Here is a 19,571-nt window from a genome sequence, read left to right as displayed (position 1 = left end):
TCTAAAGTATTTGTAAGTCGAGAGGGTGAAGCACAGAGTTAAAAATAAGCAACTGTCCTGCTGAACTAAAACTGGAGATGAATAGAGCTTTATCTGGAAACCTTTCTTGTTGTTGTTGTTGTTGTTGTTGATGTCTAACCAAAAAAAACAAAACACCAACATCAGTCTTAAGTTGCAATGCCTGGAGTCATATGACTGAAACTGCATCACATTAGTTAAACCATAATATCAGTCAAATGAATGGTTGTTGAGGTCATTCAACCTATTATAGTCAGTCCAATTACTGTATGTGTATTCTATCTGACTGTGTGTTTGTACAGTATGCATGTGTGTAGTGCACCATAACCCATTATATTACAGTATATTGCATACATTACATTGATTTTAGTGAAATTATATGTTATAACTGGATTATGTATGAACCTAACATCATACATTTGGCAATCCAAATCTAATTTAATCCTATAAGTAACATGTGTTTCTTCACCCAGAGCTTTTCATTAGAGCAGGGATGTCAAACATAAGGCCCGGGGGCCAGATCAGCCCCGCCAGCAGGATTCATACGGCCCCCCAGATGTTTTAGGTAGGAAGGAAAATTAGAAAGAAAGATATTCACATCTAGTTGTCTTCAACAATAAGCAATATCTCTATGATATGGTAAATTAATTAAACCTAGCACTATAAACCATCCTCAGGAAGGAAGCAGCGAAAAACCTAACATGGAAGTAGTAGAGCATTTCAAGAGAGAAATAGCAGTATATGACAGCAGTACATTATTTGTACTTGTTTGCTCATAAGTGATATCATCAAATAACACTCTGATACCCATGCAGAAAAATGATGACCATGACAATGACGGCCCCTCACGAGGTCTCATTCCAACAAATCCGGCCCACTACCTAATATGAGTTTGACACCCCTGCATTAGAGCATTGTCCAGTTGTCAGGGCCGGCTAATTTGTCTCACCTTTTAGAGGTGAAAGAATGGAAGGCGAACAAAGGTGAATAATTTTCTATGCTACGATCACCATGTATGCACTGATGCGATGCCAATGGAATGTCATTCCACATGATGGTCAAACCACATGATGTAAGCCTAATGATCATTGGAAGAATGGCTTCATACTGGCTGTTATGAAGATGGTTGTTCTTACAGTGTGCAGTGATTTGGCAATGAGTATCATTAGAACCAACTAGAACACATCACACAAGGGCTGCAAGCTCTGTGAATCAAATGCATTTATTCCCCACAGGGCTTGCAAGCCATTAGTGAACTGCAATAGCTTTGCTGGCCCAGGAAACAGCCCTATGAGCACTATGACCATGACCCCATGGTTTGAAATTATGAAAGCTAAAAACTGGACTTTTGCAGCTGCTGTAATCTATGTGGCCTATTAATGAGTTTATGTTTGTTTTGTCCCTAAAGCCGCTGGATGCCTTGCAAATGAATTCATCTTTTTGTTTATTTTCTCTTTCCCACTGAACAAATTGTCACCATTGCATGAAAAGAAATGTATAAACTAAACTTATTATGCCCATCTGGAGATTATACAGTACAGAGCATATTAGTGAAGATCTGCCAATGTGTGCACCTCAGTCAAGTCAGGTCACATTAGCTCTACAGGGATCAAATTTGCAGGATGCTTCAGATGCCATCCATTTCTCTTTCCCTCTCTCTCTCTCCCTCTCTTTCTCTCCTTTCCCCCCCTCCATGTGACCATAACTCCTCTCTGAGCCCTCCGCCGCGGTGACCTTGGGAGTGGGCCTCGGCCCCATGCCCACCTGGAGCCCTGGGCTCTTATCTCCTCTGTGCCGTCCTTCACAGCGGGCGTATAAAGCCGAGGTGTGGGAGCTATCTCCTTGCCGCCTCGCCTTCTTTGCGCCCTGCAGTCATGTTGCCTGCCGTGGTGAAGCTCAGCTGTGGTATTACGTACCCTCTCTCCAGAGGCATGGCAGGTAAGGACAGATGCCCGATGCACAGCTGTGCAATTAGGGATTCACTTGTGAGACTTTCGATGTGAGATGGTTTGGTTTTTGATTTGTGGATTCGATTTCGATTTCTGGAAAGGATGTGTTAGTCACTAGCAAATTAGATTGTAAGGGTGTATGTCAGTTAGTTGTCCTGCATGGTGAAGCTAGACATGTGATGTGACCTGTTTAAGTTGTGAGGCTTGCAATGCATTCAAATAACATGCATGGACGCTTAAATAGAATGCTCCTCTTCAAGCAATCTCGGATCTGATGGGTTTTTTAATGAAGTCTACTGAAATCTATTTGTGGCTCTCCATTTGTTTGGAGCACATGAGAGAAATCCCACTTCAGGGAACAGATCTGGAGACAGATAAGGAGACAGTAGTGTTTATCTAGTGCTCTTGGTTGCAGGACTGCAGCGCACCACCATCGCAGCAGTTGGACGTAAACTGGCTCACCACCAGACGGGCATCCAGGCCGGCCATCCTAGTTGGTGGCCGCGTGGCTTGCCATGGCCATGTCGGCCGGCGGCCCGTGGTGAGTGCTGTACCACACGCCTCCCATGATCCAATCAGTGGCCCTGTCCGTGGGCGCCCTCTCTGACCTGTCCTCACTTGTTTGTTCCAGAGGCGCCGCGTGGCCGAGGTGAGAGGCGGCCGAGCCTGCAGGAGGAGGAAGTGGCACTGGTGCAGCAGGGCCAGGAGGCGCTGAAGACCGCTCTCGCCATCTTGGAGGACCAAAGAGGATGGAAAACAGAGATCTCCGAGGTGACTGCCAACAACAACAACAACAACAGCGACAATAACAACAACATTAACAACAATAACAGTAACAGTAACAATAACAATAACAACAACAACACCAACAACAACATCATCAACAATATATTTCTGTCTTTCATATACTAATAACTCTAAGGCCATGGGTTCTGTAGTGAAGACTTACAGTGTTAAGAATACATGCACTAAAGTGTGACTCACACAAGTAAAAACATCCGGCCAAATAAAGGTTTCAATGACATTTTATTATTTAATTCATTCATTCATTCATTCATTCATTCATTGCAATCTGTTTATCTGTTTGTTTGCAGGAGAATGGCTTGATTGTTTACAGCAAGGTTTTGCCGGGGGCGAAGAGAGTGTTTCGTCTGGAGGCAGAGTTGGACGCCAGCCCTGAGGAGTTGCACGACATCCTGTTTGTCAAAGTGGAGGACATGAGCTCATGGAACCCCAGCATCGGTCGCATTAAAGTGAGTATAGACCCTTTCAAGAGAGTTCCATTATCAGCATCATAGTTGGCCCCACAAGACTTCCGTTTTAACATTCCATGTTATCTTAATGCAGAGGAAGTAGATTGGGAACCAAATAGAATGTTCAAGCATTGTTTTTGTTTTTATTGTTGAAAGGGTCTATATGTGTTGGGTGACCAGCCTAATGCTTTGCACGCCTTGCGTTGAGCTATTTTCTACACTCATAGTGGGGTTTTAGAGTCTGCCTACTTGCCTGTTTTAGATATTTGACTACACAGGTATACAGAGTCACCCAGTCTGTATTTTGAACAATAACAGGTGCCAGGCACTCGCAGTCTGAGATCACAATGAATCTAGGCTTGCACCCACGTATTGAAACATGTCTGATAAAGCGTGTGCTTCAAAGCAAAGCAAAGCAAAGCAAAGTGTGCAAGCAGGAAACTATGCCACTGCCTTTGATTGAATCTGATTGAGAGATCTAGAGGGGTCATTTGCACTTACCTCATTATCCTCAGAATCCGCCAACTCCTCTCGAATGGGCCCGGTTTGGAATGAATTACTCGCGTGATGATTATGTGTAAATATGCTTTCCTGCTCCCCCGTAGATCCTGCGGCAGATCAATGCCGAAACCATGGTGACACATGAGGTGTCTGCCGAGACGGCAGGCAATCTGATTGGCCAGAGGGACTTTCTGAGTGTCAGGCACTGTAGCCGAGAGGATTCGCGTATTTGTCTGGCAGGAGCTGCCACTCAACTGGAATCGCTGCCTCCTCAAAATGGCTTTGTCAGGTGAGATTGCTTTGATGCCTCAAACTCTTCAGAAGTATATTATAGCCTTCACACACAGCATGGTGGTATGGTCTTTCAGGTATTGGAATGGAAAAAGAAACAAGGAGACTCGAATGAAAGATGGATTAGATTGATGGATTAATTTAGGAAGAGAAATATTGGTGAGGAGAATTTACTGCTGTGTGGATGTGTGGATGATGTAGTATATAAGTAGGCCTACATATACTGCAACCCAGAGAGCGTGATATTTTTAGCTCTAGAGATCCACAAAAGATTATTTTTACGTCTCAGAACAAAGGAATTGATTCAAGTATTTTTGCCCCCACTCTAAACAGGGCTGAAGACGGTCCGACGTGTATCATCCTGGAGGCTGCAGATAGCGGGAGAGACAGGAGCCGCATAACGTGGCTTCTCAACATGGACGTGAAGGTAAAAAAAGCCTGTCTTCCTGTTGACACGAAACCCACCTCCAACTCCAACTCCACCTCTTCATTTTGCATTTCGTCTCAAGAAGCACAGACTACGGAACAATCATTTTTATGATTGACAGACACTTTATTTTCAAACACGTAGGCCTACATGCACATACTGTATGTTAGTGTTACTGTACATGTCCCTGACCTGGTATGGTGCTAGATTACAGTCGCCAAGGACATTTGGTCGGATTGCAAGCGAGCACTGATAAGGTGTGTGTGTGTGTGTGTGTGTGTGTGTGTGTGTGTGTGTGTGTGTGCGTGTGTGTGTGTGTGTGTGTGTGTGTGTGTGCGTGTGTCTGTGTGAATGGGAGATACCATCTGCTGTCTTAATGTTCACGTTATCTCCAGACTGCCAGTGAGTGTAAAGAACTTTGTTGGCGTTGCATGCATCGGTTGTGGAGACACAGCTGTGCGCAGTTTCACGCGAGTCATTATTGCCCTTGGACATTTTCAGCCGGTTGGAAATTGGACTAATTTTATTTTCAATTTTTATTTTTTTTATTTATTAATTTGTTTGTTGTCTGTCTTGTATGTCTTGGTGTCACGGGTACGCTGGCGACTACGCTGCTCCGTCCGCTATTGTCTTTGTTAGTCTATGTGTCAATGACAATGTCTTAGCCTATATGTGGAGCGCTTTGGGTTGTACTCTGTGCACGTTAAATGCGCTATACAAATAAAACTGACTTGACTTGACTTGACTTAATAGACACATGTAAATGCATCCAATAATGGTGTAAGCTGTGCACACAGCCACTAGAAACACAATTCACCATCCTGGAAGAATATTTAATTTTAAAATACAGCCATGCTACAAAACTGCCTGACATTAATCTCCATGTCATGTCCTCCAAATGAGTATGATCACCCATGCTATGCCATCTCATTTCCTGTGCACTAAAATCAAAGTTGTGATATTGGTAGTTTATTTCCCTCATCTTGCATCTCGGTTCACCATATTTTGGTTACTGGTATATATCTCTTGATATATGAGGCATCATATCAGATTCCCATGCCTGACAGGCTTCTTGCTGTTATTCTAAGAGACACTGTTCCATTTCCTTTTCGCAGGGCTGGCTGCCAAAGTCGATTGTCAATCAAGCGTTGCCACGAGCACAGGTGGACTTCACCAGATACCTGCGCCAGCGTCTGGCCGAGGCGTCTGGCGTGACGGCACCTCGGCAGGAGCGGCGGCGCAGTGTCAACGTTGAGCTCGGAGACGAGTGGCGCTTCGGAACGGCGGGCAGAATTGGAGCAGCGCTGTAGCACTTCCTCCCCCCTGGGGAGACCTCCTTCGAAAAAACATCCCCTCGCCTCTCTACCCAGTGGCACTGCAGGCGGGGACGCCCCACTCCGCTGGGATGCCACACACTGCAAAATGGCACCTGTCATATCAGGACTAACCTCCTAATGCCAGCCGTCTGTGGGAGCCCCCTGCCTTCTGAATGCCAGCGCCCTATAGGGGTGCCATCAGCACGGCTCCAACTCCAACCTTGCGTTGAGCTATTTTCTACACTCATAATGGGGTTTCAGAGTCTGCCTGACTTGCCTGCTTTATATATTTGACTAGACAGGTACAGTGTAGACCCAGTCTGTATTTTGAACAATAACAGGGGCCGGGCACTCACAGTCTGAGATCACAATGAATCTAGGCTTGCACCCACGTATTGAAACCTGTCTGATAAAGCGTGTGCTTCAAAGCACTGTGCAGCTATGCACCGCACTAACCAACTAGCACATGGGGCATTACAAATAGTAGGACAGTAATGATACTGTAGAACACTTTAAAGTGAATGTGTAATATATGGCTAACAACATATAGAACACTGGGACTAAAATCTGCCCCTGAAGCCCAATATGGGGGTAGAGAGTTTAAATATTTAATAAAGAAAATAAGGGTAAAAGGAAGTCTGCTCTCATTTATTCTTTCATTTTTTTAGTATAATCAAGACAAATGGAAAATGTGTTTTTCATTTCATAAACATAACTTTAATCTTTTTTTTCAACATTTATCATGTTAAATTCACTTGTGCCAGGACTGAAAATGCATGGCTGTGTCTGAGCCTTCTTACACAGGAACAAACTTAAAAAAAAAAAAAAAAAACTTTTTTCACAGAATGCTAGTGCACGTTTGAAGTGAAATGGAATTACCATGACAACAGATCGTTCTCAAGTCGCCGAGGAACAGACACAATATCTCATTAAGAAGCCTAATAGCTGTCAACATAAACAAATCCTCACACACTAAATTCTCATTGTCAAGTTAAACTCAGAAACTCAGTTCAACAATGCCCTCTGTAAAAGACACTTCACACAGTGCCCGTGTGAAGGTCTCTCTTTAGTAAACTGTAGCTACTATATATATATATATTCCAGTATATATATACTTATTTGAAGGGTTTCATAATGCATGCAGCTTTCAGTTAGCACAACGTAATGGTCCACTGCACATACTGCAGAATCCTCTCTGTGTGCGGAAGTTGCTGAGATGACATTGACAGGCCAGTGTTTCACTATGAGCCATCTCCATGAGAGCGTCGATGCATAGACTGAGTATGCCTGTAATGAGGGCCGCTGTGCACAATTAAAAGTGTTTTAATCATAACTTGCAAGAGTAATTGTAAATTTGATGAATGATGTTAGAGCAATTTATTATGGGTCTGTGTGACTCGGGTCCTTACGAGAACTCCATGTCCGTATTAAACTCCTGTCCATATTAAAGAACATTTTCAATGCCCCTGGCTTCACAGACAGTTACATATGCACTCTTTTTTTGCGTATGGAGTTTGAAATATCTTCTCTTTAGTTCTCAATTTTTTAGTTTAGTTCTCAACATGTACATTTTTTTAGAATGTATCTTCCTACCTTTAAAAAAAATAATAAATATTAACACTTAAAGCTCTCATGTATATACAAGAACTATACAATACACATAGGTGGTTAAACTGCACGAAGAGGAATGAAATAATGCCACAGTTATTGCCATGACACTGGGATTGACAACATTCCACAAGACAGCGTCTCAGCGTCTCTGTATTTCCCCATTTGTAAATATACTTTACATTACACAGCTGGATGTTAATTTCATATCCACTACTTGAAATTTACACTATATACAATATTTGCTTGAAAAATATATCAGTTTAAAAAAATATCAGATTTTTTTTCTTTCTTTTTTTTCATTTTTTCTGTTTTCATTTAAAGCATATGTGAGTTTCACAAAAGCAATGTGCATGCATTTGTAACATAATGTGTGCTTATCAGACACACACACACACACACACACAAACACACTTACACCCACACACACACACACATACATACACACACACACACACACATACACACACATTGGGATTGTGAGGACTAAGGGCTTTGTGAGGACCATCACACTGAAGAGGGTGGATGGCTTGTCACACTTCACCAGCACCTGAGGGAGATGCACAATGGCAGTGACACCCTCATCCAATAAGCATGGCCTGACTAAGTCAGCCAAGGGTCACCAATGTGTTTGTTCATAAAGCAAAGCAAAATTAGTAGTTCTGATGCACTTGGATAGATACCAGTTGAGCAGGCAGACATCAACAACAAAGGTTGGAAGCAGTCATGATGCAGTCACTGCATTTTGGTTCTTTTAAATGTCACGAGTTGCTTTAGAGTTAGCACCATTTTCCAAATATTTTGTCTACTTCCATTTGTTATTTTAAGCAGAGAAGGTAGGTCAATGCTGTGCAGATGCATAGTGATTTCTCTATGGTTGCAGGCATGTGTGTGTGCATATGATGTAAATTACTATGTGCATTTGAATATTGACATGTCTATGATCTGTGAGTGGTTGTGTGTGTGTGTGTGTGTGTGTGTGTGTGTGTGTGTGTGTGTGTTTGTGTGTGTGTTTGTGTGTGTAAGTTTATGTATGTTTGTATAGGAACTGAGGTAACCATTCCGGGTTTATGTCCACTGGTAAAGAGTGATGAGATGAGATGAGAGAGTGTGTTCACCAGGAACCATGTAGAGACAGTGAGCCGATGAACAAACAAACAAACAAACAAACATAAACAAAAAAAACAAAACAAACCGACTATTATTGAAAAAAGCAGCTGCTCAGGTCTCCATTGGCAAGGTCCTTTGCGTCAGGGGCCTCTCCGATTCCACACTGTCCCTTCTCCTCCCCTCACTGGCCTCCTGGGCGCCTAAAGTGCTGTTGCCATCCTCTCTGCTGGGATGGGTGGTGGTGGACTGAACTGGGGGTCCAGTGGGGTCCAGAGGTAGAGGGGTCCCAGAGCTAGAGGGCGCCTGGGCCTGGGCTTGGTTCTGACTAGTGGGGGGCTCCAGGGGTGGGGTTGAGGGCAGAGGCGTAGTAGCGTTTTCCTCGGGAGAGATGGACGCTGCCTGCGGACTGGGAGGCGGCGGCGGTGGCGGCGATGGGGTTTGGCCTTGCACTGTGGCACGTGGTCTCCTCGCGGGCGTCTTGGTGGTTCGCACTGGGGCTTGCGTGGAGGTGCTGACGACGGTCGAGGCCGTCGTGGCGTCTGGAGTTGGAACGATGGCGCTGGAGTGGGTGGGGGCAGTGACGCTGTAGCGTGGGTTGGGGACGGCAGTGTCCAGGTTGGGCGTCTGGGTGGTGGTGGTGGCGCCAGTGCTGGCAGGGCCCATGACCCTCTTACTGCAGGACTCACAGCAGAGTTTGTTGTAGCCTGGGATGGAACAGTAACGCGCTAGTACTTCCATCTGGCAGAAAATGGATTTGTCGCCCAGGCATGGTTCGTCTGCACAAACACAGAAGGGGGGGCAAGGGTGACAATTACAAGGGTAAACACAGACTCTAATCACCACAAGTACACACACCTCTCTACGTTACCCTCACACACACACATACACATACCATCACAGACACCGACCCACACTCGACATTTCACCTGTCTAGCTTATCACAGTCTATTGTTGAATCTAGTGAATCATGAAAACAACAATACTGACCATGGAGCAAGAGGTGACAGGCAATTCCTAGAATAAAAAAAAAAAGTTCTCCCTAGGAGAGAAATATGATTTGGGTTGGCAAGCTCTCCTCGAAACATCACCTTTCTGTGAGAACATGAAACTTTTATCAAGGGAGGAGCAGTGTGGCAGAATTCTCTCTGTCTATTCTCTTCTTTGACCACCTGCCATGACCGGAGGTGTACTTCAAGTCCTTCCTTTTAACCACACACTCTTTCCACCCTTAAAAAAAAATAGCCCTGGGGATACACCCACACACACACACACACACACACAAACACACACACACCCACACAAACACACAAACACACACACAAAAGCCTACTCCACAGCTCATGTTGTTGTCCTAGTGGTGGCCTGATTTAACTTCAGCCCTGCTGCTTTGACAGGAACAGCTGGAAGGTGGTCAACATACTGGAGATTTTGTTGATGGGGTTGTTATCATCAGCATCTGAGTCACTTGAGGTCCCGTTCTCCACCACAACAGTTGTGGGTGACGGAAGTGAAGATTGGCCTGTCAATGTGGACAAAAACAGTGATTTTAACCCAAGTCCATCTAGGCACAGCTTGCCATTGAACAAATACTAAGAAGTATGAATAGTATGAATATGATTTCAAACAAGGTTGTTTGTGTGTATTATTCAAGCACAGTGTACAGTAACTATGCTTATGGTAAAGGTGAAAATGAATAGAGTTGTAAAGTAATTTTGGCCGTTAACATAAATGCTACAGGGTATAACATTTAAACATAACATAAGACCTTCTGTCATAGCCCAGCCATGTTTAGTGTTACAGACTACCCCATTCCTTTCAACCTTGTCAGCTCCTACAATGTCATTGTTTTAATACACACTAAGTATATAAGTATATATTATACTCTTTTGATCCTGTGAGGGAAATTTGGTCTTTGCATTTATCCCAATCCATGAATTAGTGAAACACACTCAGGACACAGTGAACACACAGTGAGGTGAAGCACACACTAATCCCGACGCAGTGAGCTGCCTGCTACAGCGGCACTCGGGGAGCAGTAATGGGGTTAGGTGCCTTGCTCAAGGGCACTTCAGCCGTTCCTACTGGTCGGGGTTCAAACCGGCAACCCTCCGGTTACAAGTCCGAAGCGCTAACCAGTAGGCCACGGCTGCCCCAGTAGGCCACGGCTGCCCCAACACTAGACATTTAGATTTGCTTATTTGGCAATGTGGCACTGCACTGTAGAACAATGTGGCACGGCAGGTCTGGAGTTGAAGATGTATCCAAAAAGGACAAGCATTGTCCACAAGGAAATTTCACTGTCACATCTGCACAGGCTAGATGCTAAAATTCCACAATTATAACAGAAAGTAATGAGAAACATTTCCCACCTGCCCCTAATGAGAAAAGACGGGGACTTCATTTCAAACAATAAACAGAATTCTCAGACAGGTTCCTGAATGTTGTTATTAGCCCACCACAGCAACCAGAGGTAAGCTTTGCATGCCTTTCTGTCTCCTAGGCTTTTCTTAATGAACAAAATCTATTCACAAAGTTCTGCTCTAGTGTTATTGCTTTGGCTTTTATTAGGCTGATATGATTTTAAATAATGTATAATCATTCTTTTATTTTGTTCAACTTTTCATTTTGACTGTGCATAAAATTCTCTCACCCCTCTTGTTGTACATCCCGTTTTAAACACATAGTACTGTCTCTTTCTTTATCATTTCAGGGACACATTTATTTTCCTTTTCAGATCCCACAGAGAAAAAAAAGAAGTATTGTTTAATAATTGCAAACAACTGTTAGTATTCACATACAGACACACACCAAGATACTCTGTAGATTCTAAGGATTATATTTGATTGTCACAAAACGCTATACACAATACAGAACTTGTATTTGATTCATAAAAACACTGCTGCTCAGATTCCAGGAACTGTATTTGATTCTTTGCAGCCGCTGGGAGGCAAAAAGGACTAACCATTCAGGGCTAAATTATCTCCACTCTCCCACCAATTAAAGTGTAAATGAAATGGCGGTGATGGGGTGAGAACAATGTCACACTTTTCTCTCTCTTTTTTCATTTCCTTTACCTGGACAAGGGGCTAGTTTGCATATGAGGACGGTTTCTGGCTTTTCTCCCTCACACTGACCACTGCTGTTGTCCATGGCACGGCAAACAACCTGCCTTTGCTGAATGCCTTCACCACAGGTGATCGAGCACTGTAGGAGAAACACACACACACACACAAATACACATACACACATGAGAGATCATATGAGGACCAGTGGACACAACACGTCTTTATTATCTCCAAGGAGCAATTAGTTGCTCAGCTAGCAGTTAGAAACAAGCTCTTAGAGAACAGCTATGCGTACACCACACCAAATATTTGCTGGTATTTGACCCAAACCAGCAAATAAAACAGGTTAAAACAAACTCAATAAACAAGGATAAAACATTTTCATATTTTCAAGTGGGGTCAATATTAATATCCAATACATCCAATGAAAGTGTAAGAACTGGTGGGCTTTTGCACAGACTACATCAGTGAGCGGTTCAAAGGTTAACTGGCTTTCGATTGTTGTCCCTAGACAATAACACCTTGAACAGTCAGACCATTAACTCATTGAATGCCAAGCTGTTTTCGGAAGCTTTGTCCTAGAGTGCCAGCAATCTAGACCATTGTTGATGATTTTTGTATAGCCACAGCATATTCTGTGTTATAGCTATGAACACGTACAATGGCTCGTTTGAAAGGTGAGACTTTAAGCTCTCAGTGGGTGCAAACCGTGTATTTCTACACGCCTCTGTTCCTGAGAAATTCCAAGCAAAACAGTGGCTAGTTTTTATCAAAATCCATGTCATTGCGTCTTTTATATGAGTCACTATCACCGACATATTCGGCACTCTGGCAAGGGCGTGCCCTCTTGCAAGTGCGACTCGGCCTACCACCCACTCCGCTAGGCCCGGCTCGTGGTGGAGATGGAACTCCCTCCTCAGCACGGTGTTCAGTCACTCCTTGTAATGTTTTTGAGCTGTCGTGGTCAGAGTCATCTTATCTTAGTAGAAAGGTGGACTCATCCAGCGTTGTCTGGCGAAAACGCACCTGCTGCAATATCTTTTTCTTCGACTTTTTCATTCCTCCCTTCAGCACCTGAGAAGTGTTGCCTGCAAAGTTTCTGGGAAGAGATCTAACGAGACCTGCCACCTAGTGATAAACCCACGAAAATAAATGACCTGATTTTGACCTGGCGTGCATGTCACTGATAGGCTAATCAGTGACTGATTCGAAACAAAGCGGCAACCATCAAAAGCCGAGTTTAGATAAAATGTCCAGATCTTGCGTTTTCATTAGTTTTTGATCGTCATATATTTCATTTCCATTCATCATAGAGTTCCCAAAATCACATATAAGGTGTGTTAGAGTGTCTAGTTTCGTAATAAAAAAAAAAAAAAAAAAGCTAAAAACGTAATATTACGTTTTTGGCACTCAACGCAAGGGAAGGAAAAACGTAATATTACGTTTTTGGCACTCAATGAGTTAATAACAGCAGGGGGCTGCTTTCTAAAATGAATCATCATCTCCTTGGATTTGAACATATTTATGTCCAGGAAAGAGTGGAGCCATGCTGTATTTTGCTGTCACAGTGTCATCAGCAAAGTTTATCATGTCTGCCTTCATAATGTCACTGTCACTCATGTGTGTAGAAAACAAACAGGAGCGGTGCGAGGACACAACCCTGGGTGGGGAGAGTCGGTGGAGGATAAGAGCATCAGATAAAACGTCATGTGAACTTTGGCTTTGGCAGTATCTATGGCTGCAATCCTTCCAAAAGATTTCAGATGCAGTGCATGATTGGATTGAAATCGCACTTCCACTCAACACAAAGGCTATGCACAAATGGATACACACACACACACGAATGGATCACACACACAAGCACTGCTGCACTTGCCGAATCCTTTTTTGTGCCTAACGACTAAACAATCGCACTGTTGTTTGAAAAGAAGAGCACCTTGTAAAGAGCGAACGAAAAGGATCTGCGTGAATTAGTGAAGCCATCCTTATACAGTACATAGCCTACACTTCTGTCCCTCCCCTGACTGTAAAGCACTGTTATTATGTATGCATGTACAGGAGGATATGGGCAGATGGAAGAAGCGATGATACGGATGGGAGGACAGACAATGAAAGCCAGAACGTATAGAATCTCTCATGCACAATAGAACTCCTCCTTTTCATGGCGACCGTGATGACAACTAGTACAACTAATAAGCACGGAATGCATCGTAAACCTGTACTTTATTTAACAGAACTGGTACCGGCAAATATAGAACAACGCATGTCACCGGCGGCCCTAAGTAACCTCCATATCGAGCACAGATCATGGCATCATTATAAAGAGCAATGTACCTTCTGCTGCTTCTAAATCTGTTACAGGTAAGAGGAGTTACAAGAAGAATGGAGGGGGTGAGTGAAAATGGAGGGAGAGAGGGACGGAGGGAGAGAGGGACGGAGGGAGAGAGGGAGAGAGGGACAGAGGGAGAGAGGGAAAAGGAGAAATTAGTAGAGAGGGAGTGAAGGGAGCGCTGGTGGAGCTGAAGCTGAGATAACCAAGTTAGGGGGAGAGAAAGATTTGTGTGTGTGTGTGTGTGTGTGTGTGTGTGTGTGTGTGTGTGTGTTCGTGTGTGTGTGTGAGAGAGAAAGAGAGTTTGTTTGTGTGTGTGCATGTAGAAGCAGATGGGCTCCCCCTATTAAGTCAGGTTCTGCTCAAGGTTTCTTCCTGGAATATGGGAGTTTTTCCTTGCCACAGTTGCCATATGGCGTGCTTGTAGGGGGTTAAGGGTTAAGGCTGCCAGTCTTCTGGTCGTTGTGTTGCTTAAATGTCTGTATATAAAGTCATATAACCGCAACACATACTAAGAACATACTAAGGACAACTCTCTCTCTCCCACTTACTTCCATCACTCTTCACTGTCCTGAAAAAAACATGCATGGATGGAAAGAGTAAAAGTATATATACTCTTTTGATCCCGTGAGGGTGGTCTCTGCATTTATCCCAATCCGTGAATTAGTGAACACAGCACACAGTGAACAGAAGCACACACTAATCCCGGCACAGTGAGCTGCCTGCAACAACAGCGGCGCTCGGGGAGCAGTGAGGGGTTAGGTGCCTTGCTCAAGGGCACTTCAGCTGTGCCTACTGGTCGGGGTTTGAACCGGCAACCCTCCGGTTACAAGTCCGAACCGCTAACCAGTAGGCCACGGCTGCCCTACAAATACACTATAAGACTTATAAATTCCACTTTAACCTGATGCATGACAAGTATAGTGGCTAATGGGTGACAAGTGAGTGATTCTCAGCCTACAGTCTTTTAAAAGGTGCATTAAGCCATTTTTGCTGTCAGAAAGAAAAGTAACTTCTTTATCTAACTTCTATATCCAAAAAGATATGACAGTATAATTCTAAAGATTAGGATAATAATTACGATCATTATAGGAGAAGGTGGCCTAGCTTTTCCTGCATCTATTTGTCTAATTTCTTTGTGTCTGTCATTTCTTAATTACTGCTTCAGATGTTTCAGAGACAAGAAAATGTAAACCAATGAATAACAATGAACTGGCACCAAATACGCATTTAGTTTGGCCAGGTTGCATTTAAATGCCAAACGGCCAAACATCAAAAAGTTAAAGGTCAAAAGTATCACACTTAGACAGTTAAACACACCAGAACTTAGTTTGTGTATGCGTGTGTGTGTGTGTGTGTGTGTGTGCGTGCGTGCGTGCGTGTGTGTGTGTGCGTGCGTGCGTGTGTGTGTGTGTGTGTGTGTGTGTGTGTATGTGTGTGTGTGTGTGTGTGTGTGTGTGTGTGTGTGTGTGTGTGAGTACGTATATGTTTGTGTGTGAGTACGTATATGTTTATATGTGTGTGTGTGTGTGTGTGTGTGTGTGTGTGTGTGTGTGGCTGTCTGTCTGTCTCTCTTTATGTGTGTGTTTATGTATGTATGTCTAAGTGTGCACGTGCGTATGTGTATGTTTGTGTGTGTGTTAGTGTGCGTACATGTGTGTGTGTGTGCTATGGGGAGGACCCTTACCTGTGACCAGGCGCCGGTCCTCCAGGGTGCGGGGCAGGCGGAGATGTTGCACGCGCGGCGAGCTTCGGGCCGCTCCTCGGCGCAGTACTTGGTGTGGACGCTGCGACTGGTGCCGTTGAGCAGGGCCTGCGTGCACGTCACCACTCGGGACTGGTAACCTGCCTTCCCACAGGTCTTACTGCAGGGGCTCCACTCCTCAACCACCCACCTGAAACACACACACACACACACACATAAACTATTCTGATGACCATCTGTCAGAAAAATAGATTGATAAGACAGTTTCTTAACTTTCTTAACTTATATTAACCTGTGTCTTTTTTCCCCATCTTGTGTCTTTGTGTATCTTGTGCTATTTATGTGTACCTGACTGCGAGACAAGCTACCCTTTGGGACAATAAAGTTAACTGAACTGAACTGAACACACAGAAAGAGAGACAGACAAACACACACACACACACACATACAATGTCAACACATGCATGGATGGAAAGAGTAAAAATACACTACAAGATGTATAAATAATCCACTTTACCCTGATGTATGACAAGTGTGGTAGCTTATGGGTGACTAGTGTGTGATTCTCAGCCTACAGTTTTTTAAAAGGTGCATTAAGCCATGCTTGCTGTCAGAAAGAAAAGTATCGTAAAAGCACCAACTTTTCGCCCCTTTTGTTCGAAAATTCTAAAAGAAAGATGTTTTTTAATACTTCAAAATAACATTTGATAAATTAACCATACATTTTTAGTAGCCATAGGTGTGTAGATTTGAACAAAATCTGGGTTGTTTCTTAACGGGAGCATTTACTGCCTTAAAAATCCGATTTTGTTTACCGTGCTCGGAGTTTGGTTCTGGGCTAGTGGATGTCTTATTTCCACCCACTCACTCGGCACATCAACGCTTAGATCAAGAATTCTTGTTGCAAAGTCAAAATTCCACTCACCAAGCGGATTTGTACACGCAGCGTTACAACACTGTTTGCAGCTCTTTGAGTCACGGTAAAAATTCATTTTTGGTACAGTACATAGGTAATTTAGACACATTATGGGGTCTGTGCTTGTGTTTCTTTAGGAATCCGCCTTCTTGGTTTGTATAGAAATGAATATTAAATGACACATAAATGACACATACATCACTAAACACATATTTTTGGCCAGGTTGCATTTAAATACCTAACAGGGCCAAAAATATCGCACTCAGACAGTTAAACACACGTTTGTGTTATGCAATAAATACACCCCGTCCAAGCACTTTCTGCCTGGGGATGAGATGACCGTGGTGCTGGACTCACTTAGGCTGACTGCATTCCTGGACATTGCAGCGTTTCCGTATGGGCTTGGGTTTCTTGCCCAGCTCACAGAAGTTGCGGTGCACCAGTCGGCTGTCACTCTTCCTTCTGCAGCCGTACTTAGTGTACTGGACACCTGACGAACGGTTCACAAGATGACCATGGATGAATAGGCATGGTTAATTACAGGGGACACAAAAATAGCAATTCTAATTAATGAGGAGAGAGTGGTCATTATACACTCGCACACAACACACACATTCACATCCAACTTGAGAGACACACAGTTACAGTATGTACAGTACAGTACTCTTCTGCATACATTAGTAAAAAAGGTCAAAATTACACTCATTTCTAATTCCCCTAATATCTAAACCAAATTTCTGAAAGTTTTTTATACACACACACACACACACACACACACACACACACACACAAACATGCACAGATTGCACACACACACATTCACACACGCAAACATGCACACACACACACACACACACACACAGACAGAGAGAGAGAGAGAGAGACAAACACGCATGCACATACAGACACACCCACACACACACAAACACACGTATGTACAGTACACGTGCACACACACATACACACTCCAGTGTTTCCCACAGAATTTAATTTTATTTGTGGTGGTAGGTTTGCAGAATTAACCTGAATGCAACAGTTTTTAACAAATTAGTGCAGTGTGGTTATGATTCTAACCAGATTTAAGCACAATTTAGTACAACCAGGAAAATCATTGTGTGGTGGTCAATATTGATATTGTGGTGGGCCTCAACAAATAAGTCAATGTATGGGAAACACTGCACTCACACTCACACTCACACTCACACACACACACACACAGTCACCAACCTCCTCCACAGGGTTTGGAGCACTGTGACCAGCTCTTCAGTGCCCATTCGTACGTGTCCAGTTCGGCCAGCAGCACGTTGTTATTGGTGATGACAGGCACCAGGTCCTCGTGTATGATGTACGTGTAGGTCAGGCTGATCTTAGCCTCCTCCTCCTGAGGGACCACCTGAGCACAGATACAAAGATGTCTGTCAACAGAGGTCTACAACTACACACACACACACACACACACACACATTCACACAAACATTCACACAACAGAGATCTATAGCTATTACTGAAACGCCTGAAACACCTTCACACGTTTGCCCAGTAAACACAATAAAGACAGAGATGTGTAATATCATCCCGAGCACAGTAGGCTTAACACACACACACACACACATACGCACACACACACAATCAATATCAACAATATCAAAATCAACACTCGACTTGTTTAGAGATCTATCTGTGGTATTAAACTGCCTATGAAATGCACTACTTCATAATGGAGTATGTGTATTTAGGGCCACATTCTCACGGTTTTTCTTACAAGCACAACAATGCCTTCATTGAGAGGCCCAATGGTTTTCAAAGACTCCTTGCCGGTGCCGACAGAATACTCCCACTCAAGTCCATCCTCAATGAACGTCTTGGACTTCACTTCATCACCCTTGGAGTTCAGGATGAAGTTGCCCGTCACCTGATTTTTCACAGCTTCCAGGAGTAAAAAAAAACAGAGAGAGAGGGAGAGAGACAGTGAAAATGCAATCCATAATGTAAAATAAACCTATTGCATGCCCTTTCAATCTTGTTCTATTGCATAGCCCTTCAGTCTTTGCGAGAGCGAAATGCAAAACAAGCTCCCGGCGCTAAAGCTCCTTGGCTCCAAGACGAGGGAGAGTGGAAAGGTGAGACAGTTCACAGGAACTCCTACAGGAGTACCGGCAGGATGGAGAGCGCACTGTGAAATCTGAAGTCCATTCCTGAGGTTCCGCATTAATGCCACTGCTCCTCAGCTTCGAAGGAAATGGACGCTGGCCATCCTCAGAGGAGCTGGCACACAGGGACACTATGGATTCTGCAGCTCATACCTTAACATTAACCCTGCACCAGAGCAGCACAGGGACACTATGGATTCTGCAGCGAATACCTCAGGGTTCCCACTCTAAGTCAAATGTAAAATTCCATGACTTTTCCCTGACAAAAAAAAAAGAATTTCCATGACTTTACTATTTACTAACGTATAGCGTTAAAGAATATTTTACTTTTTAGAGTGAGAGATGAATAAATGGGTATTGAATAAACAAAGTTGGGATACTCAAGGAAGCAGTAAAGCAAATTACCAGTTCTGCGTGGAAATATTTGTATTAATGTATTTTGGAAAGTAAATGTTAAACTGCTACAACAAAATTCCCTGATATTCTATGACTTTGCCCCACAAATTATAAAATTCCCTGACTTTCCATGTCTGGAATAGACTTTCCAAAATTCCATGATATTCTAGAAATTCCATGACCCGTGGGAACCCTGATACCTTAACATTAACCCTGCACCAGGGTAGCACAGGGACACTATGGATTCTGCAGCACATACCTTAACATTAACCCTGCACCAGTGTAGCCTCTGGGCTGGATAAATATCGATTCAAGGACGGTCTCATTGTGCAACTAAGCAGTGAGAAATTTAACATTATTTGACGCAGGGTGATTTGGGGTGATTGGTGTGATCGTGTAAGGTCTGTGAAGTGATAGCAACAGGCTATGCACATACTATATACAGACTATACACAAACACACACACCCTTGCATTTTTATGCAATGTCCTGTAAGGCCCCGAAACCCCAGTTATATTCTGGGCTGTTTCTCATGATC

At 43.6% G+C, this 19,571-nt stretch overlaps 2 protein-coding genes across 4 annotated transcripts in view; one reads left to right on the top strand and one right to left on the bottom strand.

Annotated features, from left to right (window-relative positions):
- The first annotated feature begins 1,865 nt into the window (after nucleotides 1-1,865).
- The window catches only part of star2 (steroidogenic acute regulatory protein 2), a 22,645-nt gene continuing 4,939 nt past the window's right edge, over nucleotides 1,866-19,571 (top strand). Inside the window, exons 1-7 of one of the 2 annotated variants that reach the window (XR_006027243.1) lie at nucleotides 1,866-1,956; nucleotides 2,383-2,508; nucleotides 2,599-2,738; nucleotides 3,062-3,220; nucleotides 3,826-4,010; nucleotides 4,346-4,439; nucleotides 5,555-6,017. Coding sequence is in view for 1 of the 2 variants with exons in the window: in XM_042083447.1 (XP_041939381.1) it covers nucleotides 1,893-1,956; nucleotides 2,383-2,508; nucleotides 2,599-2,738; nucleotides 3,062-3,220; nucleotides 3,826-4,010; nucleotides 4,346-4,439; nucleotides 5,555-5,749 (963 nt within the window). In the remaining variant the exon portion in view is untranslated. Of the gene's footprint in view, nucleotides 1,957-2,382; nucleotides 2,509-2,598; nucleotides 2,739-3,061; nucleotides 3,221-3,825; nucleotides 4,011-4,345; nucleotides 4,440-5,554; nucleotides 6,388-19,571 lie in introns of those variants that run through there. The other variant, XM_042083447.1, reaches the window with a different exon arrangement.
- LOC121700478 (A disintegrin and metalloproteinase with thrombospondin motifs 3) overlaps nucleotides 6,560-19,571 on the bottom strand; it is a 73,302-nt gene continuing 60,290 nt past the window's right edge. For both annotated transcript variants that reach the window (XM_042083445.1, XM_042083446.1), the window contains exons 16-22: nucleotides 18,251-18,414; nucleotides 17,716-17,881; nucleotides 16,846-16,978; nucleotides 15,555-15,762; nucleotides 11,548-11,677; nucleotides 9,894-9,992; nucleotides 6,560-9,249 (exon numbers count right to left, since the gene is read on the bottom strand). In XM_042083445.1, the coding sequence (XP_041939379.1) occupies nucleotides 8,585-9,249; nucleotides 9,894-9,992; nucleotides 11,548-11,677; nucleotides 15,555-15,762; nucleotides 16,846-16,978; nucleotides 17,716-17,881; nucleotides 18,251-18,414 (1,565 nt within the window). In that variant the 3' untranslated portion in view covers nucleotides 6,560-8,584. The remainder of the gene's footprint in view (nucleotides 9,250-9,893; nucleotides 9,993-11,547; nucleotides 11,678-15,554; nucleotides 15,763-16,845; nucleotides 16,979-17,715; nucleotides 17,882-18,250; nucleotides 18,415-19,571) is intronic.

Source organism: Alosa sapidissima, chromosome 24 (assembly GCF_018492685.1).
Source record: "Alosa sapidissima isolate fAloSap1 chromosome 24, fAloSap1.pri, whole genome shotgun sequence".
NCBI lineage: Eukaryota > Metazoa > Chordata > Actinopteri > Clupeiformes > Clupeidae > Alosa > Alosa sapidissima.
Note: the sequence above shows the minus strand (reverse complement) of the source record. Positions and strands in the feature narration are given on the sequence as shown.